Genomic DNA, 4,494 nt, shown 5'->3' with positions numbered 1-4,494 from the left:
GTCGGGGGGGGGAAACCATATGGTTCCCCCCCAATGATCTGGGCCACGCCCCCAACGTGAGCGACGTAGCATGTCACTTCCTGTGACGTGCTGGTGGCGCGCGCATACGTCCGGGGAGAGCTCCCGGAGCCCAGCAAGGCTCCCCCGCCGGCAAGGGTAAGTAAACTTGGCAGCCCTAGTCTCTCTTCATCATACATAGGACACATAAGAACATAAGAGAAGCCAATGTTGGTTCAGGCCAATGGCCCATCCAGTCACACAGTGGCCACGAATACCAGGTGCCCTCAGGAGGTCCACCAGTGGGGCCAGTTCAGGGAAGCCTGATACGGACTTGGACCGTGGTATCCAAGGAGAGGGGCTTAAGCCTTCGCCTTTGTGCCGTTTTCCTGAACTGAAATGGGTCTGAGAGGGTTGCTGGCAACGTTCCCTCTAAGCTGAGTTAGTGTGAGCTAGCTCACAGTTTTTTAGCCCCTGGCTCACACATTTTTGTCTTCGCTCAGGAAGGATGGCTCCAGAACAAACCAATTTATGCAGTAGACAAATGGCTCACTCACAACTTTGATGCCAGAAGCTCACAAAGTAGAATTTTTGCTCACAGGACTCCACGACTTAGCGGGAACATTTGTCGCTGTGTGCTCCCCTGGGCAAACCTATGTGTCCTTTTGAATGGCTACATGCAGGTTTTCCCAGAGTCTCTCCAGGACCACTTCCAGTTGGGAAAACACTGAAAGGGGGAGCTGAGTCCCCCTCGCACCATAATCCCCGCCCAAACTGACTCCTGCGTGCGCCTGGGGATTCGGTTCTGAGCATGGAAAGCCCAGCAGATGTCTGGGGGTGGGGTGGGGGGAGACACAGGAGGAGAATGTATTGTGTAGCTATGCGTTCAAAAACCTGAGAAAGTTTATAATAATTTTGTGGCAACCTGGTTACCACTGATGCAGTTTTTGTCTGAACAGGATATAATTCCGAACAACCCCATTTTCAAAGATATTGTCATCATCATCTTCATCTTCATCATCATCATCATTATTATTAAATGTTATAGCTAAGAAATGGAAAGACGAACATCCTCCGACAATTAATGTATGGCTATCTAAAGTATGGGAATATTTTTTATTAGAAACCGTTTCCATTTTTAACACAAATGACCAAAATGAATGTGAACTAATGAACCCAACTGGTAAATGGTATCCAATTGTGGATAAGTTAACCTTTGAGTCTTCTGATTGGAAAGCGATTAGTGCAGCACAGTACTCATTGTTATTGATTAGCTAGCAAACTTCTATCGGTATTTGAGTAAGTCAAATTGGAAGTCTGTATACACACTGACATATATATGAAAAATTGTTAAAATGTTGTTTGAGAACCTGTATTTATTTGTTATGTTCTGAATTAAAGTCTAATAAAATATTATGGTTAAAAAAATCATCATTATTATTATTTATGTACAACCACAGATAAGACAAGATAAAATCAGTTAAAACATTAGTGGAACATTAAAGACAATCAGATGGCGAATGGGCTCTTTTTGTAGCAGGAACTCCTTTGCATATTAGGCGACACACCCCTAATATAGCCAATCCACCAAGAGCTTACAGTAGCCCCTGTAAGAAGAGCTTTGTAAGCTCTTGGAGGATTGGCTACATTAGGGGGTGTGTGGCCTAATATGCAAAGGAGTTCCTGCTACAAAAAGAGCCCGGAGTCCAACTTCCACTGCTACGTATCTCCTTCATGGACAGGGGGGAAGAGGGCAAAATCGATGTAAACAACAGGACATGGGAAGGGTTCCAGCCAAGTTGGAACCGTTGATATCCTCAACCAGTTTTTGCTTGGCTACCTTCTAGTTTTTGCTTGGCTACCTATTTTTGTCATTGTAGTTGTTGAGGGCTGACTGCTTTGATGTTTTGATTGCTTGACCTGTGTTTGGATGGGCTAGTGCACTGTTTTTCTTGTATGGAATTCATCTAAAAAAACCCCCACCTTGAGAAATGCTAAATTGGAGGTTTAAAATGCATGATTTTGTTACCGTATTAGAAGTGTTCCCACCAAAGGATGCGGTCAGGGGCGTGCTGAGAGTCAAAAGACATTCACAGGTGAACCTGATGTGAGTCAGGATGTGGTCATGGTTTTGATGAGGAGTTTGTGTCCACCAACCAAGGAAGGGGCTTTGAGATCATTTCAGGTACTTGGACTTGACGGAGAAGCTGACGCTGCTGCCAAGAAATGAAACCATTTGGGTTTGATTCCCTGTATCTCATGTGGGTTGGGAGCCCTCTGAATAACCACGTTACCCTATAAAGGGACAAATTGGTGCAGGCTTTGAGCACTTCATTGCCTGCCGCGGAGAACCCTCTTGGGCATTAAGGTCGCAACCAGACGATGAGGTAGGACTTCCCACAGCAGAGCAAGACAGAATTTTAGTGGGGTCACTCAAGTTTAGGGTCTGCCTTCTGTTGAAATTGGTAAACTGTTGAGCCAATAGAAAAGTGGGGGAACTTCTTCCTTGGGTGATTTGAGTCAGAGATGAAGGATAAACACAAGGAAGTGCATCTCCAAGAAATGCACCATTCACCTGTGGAACTCCTTGCCAAAGGATGTTGCGACATCCCCACGGATTAGGTGAATATAGTTCATAGGGGACTACTAGTCCCGTGGACCTAGTCCTCGTTGGTTTAGTTTATTTTAGACATTTATACCCACTGTCTCCTCAGTGGGTTATCCTCACAACAACCCTGTGAGGTATGTTTGGTGCCAGTTTGGTGTAGTGGTTAAGTTCACAGACTCTAAGCTGGGAGAACCGGGTTTGATTCCCCACTCCTCCACTTGCACCCGCTAGATGACCTTGGGCAAGCCATAGTTCTGTCAGAGCTGTTCTTGAAAGAGCTCTCTCAGCCTCACCTACTTCACAGGGTGTCTGTTGTGGAGAGGGGAAGAGAAAGGAGTCTGTAAGCCGCTCTGAGACTCTGAGCGAAGGGTGGGGTATAAATCCAATCTCCTCCTCCTCCTCCTCCTCCTTCTTCTCAACACCACCTAGCAAGCTTCCATGGCTGAGTGGAGATTTGAAACAGGATCTTCCAGGTCCTACTTCAACCCTCTGACCACAACGCCAATCTGTGCTTAATCTGTGTGTTCAGTGGCAGATAGCGAAATGTTGCTGGGAATATGGGGGGAGAAGGGAAACAGAACAGCTAACCTGACCACTCTGGGAACACTCTGCCCTTGTAGACACCCGGTCAGCATCTTGGTGGTGGCCACAACCTTCTTGGTCTTCCAACGGACGTCCTCCGCAGGACTGGATCTGGGCCTGGAAGCAGCGTGGAAAGACTGGAAGGCCACCCATGGCAAAGAATACCTGGAGGTGAATGAGTGTGACCTTGAGCAGAGTGTTCCGAGCATGTGCAGAACGCCCTTCTTGGGGAACTATGTTTGTTTCTTTAAGGGCAAAGCATCTCTTTGCCTGTGCAAAACGCTTGGAACTAGATTGCTTTCAAGCAAACGAATCGCCTTCTCCAAACTAGGGCACCCAGTCTACTGTTTGTGTTTATGACCATGGATGGTTGACATCCCTTTGGATGTCCCGCTCCAGACCACTGCATCCTCTAAGGTGTGGAGTCTTGTGAGCAAAAATTCTACTTTGTGAGCTGCTGACATTAAAGTTGTGAGCCAGCCATTTGGCTACTGCATCAATTACTTTGCTCTGGAGCCCTCCTTCCTGAGCTGAGACAAAAATGTGTGAGCCGGAGGCTAAAGAACTGTGAGCTGGCTCACACTAACTCAGCTTAGAGGGAACACTGCTCCAGACAGAAGTTGCACAGGTAAGCATGATCTGGTGCCAGAGCTGATGCCCCAGACAGTCTCTTTCCAAGGCTGGCTGGCTGGATTCATTCTGACTGCCTTGCAGAGCGAAGAGAGCTTCCGTAGGACCATCTGGGAGAAGAATCTACAGATGATTCAACAGCACAACTTGGAGGCATCTTTGGGGAACCACACCTATCGGCTGGGGATGAACCACTTTGGCGATCTGGTAAGGAGAGTCTTGTTCGTCTCATGGACTTGCCTGTTAACCATTTGTTGAGCCTGTGCATGGTCGTGTTTTGCCTTTCAAATATCTTCTACCTGCACCCTAAAGTCTAAAGTTTCTATCCCATTCTTCCTCAGAGGAAGCTCAGGGTGGCAAGATTAGGTCTCCTCTCCTCGATTTTACCCATACCACTACCCTATGAGGTGGGTTAAGCCAGGAGATGGTGAGTGGCTACGTGCCTCATGGCCAAGGGCCTAACTAACATGGTGTGACGTCTTTGGGTTGTACTCACCACGAAGACTTTCAATCAGATGTGCTTTGTGAATTCTGTGCTTGGAATGTGATTCCCAGGTGTGTGAGGGCCCAGTTTGGATCAGGTCCATGGCAGGTGGGAAGAGGGCACCTATACATCCCTTTGCCCCATTTTCCTGACCTGAAATGGTAACCATTTAGTAGATGTGGAGCTTCCAATG

At 47.2% G+C, this 4,494-nt stretch overlaps 1 protein-coding gene across 1 annotated transcript in view; it reads left to right on the top strand.

The window, feature by feature from the left end:
- LOC107118283 (cathepsin L1-like) overlaps nucleotides 1–4,494 on the top strand; it is an 18,080-nt gene that overhangs the window by 1,716 nt on the left and 11,870 nt on the right. Inside the window, exons 2-3 of the mRNA XM_015420588.1 lie at nucleotides 3,226–3,358; nucleotides 3,902–4,024. Of these exons, the coding sequence (XP_015276074.1) occupies nucleotides 3,226–3,358; nucleotides 3,902–4,024 (256 nt within the window). The remainder of the gene's footprint in view (nucleotides 1–3,225; nucleotides 3,359–3,901; nucleotides 4,025–4,494) is intronic.

This window comes from Gekko japonicus, unplaced genomic scaffold (genome assembly GCF_001447785.1).
Source record: "Gekko japonicus isolate JY-2015 unplaced genomic scaffold, Gekko_japonicus_V1.1 scaffold884, whole genome shotgun sequence".
In the NCBI taxonomy this organism is placed as follows: Eukaryota; Metazoa; Chordata; class Lepidosauria; order Squamata; family Gekkonidae; genus Gekko; species Gekko japonicus.
Note: the sequence above shows the minus strand (reverse complement) of the source record. Positions and strands in the feature narration are given on the sequence as shown.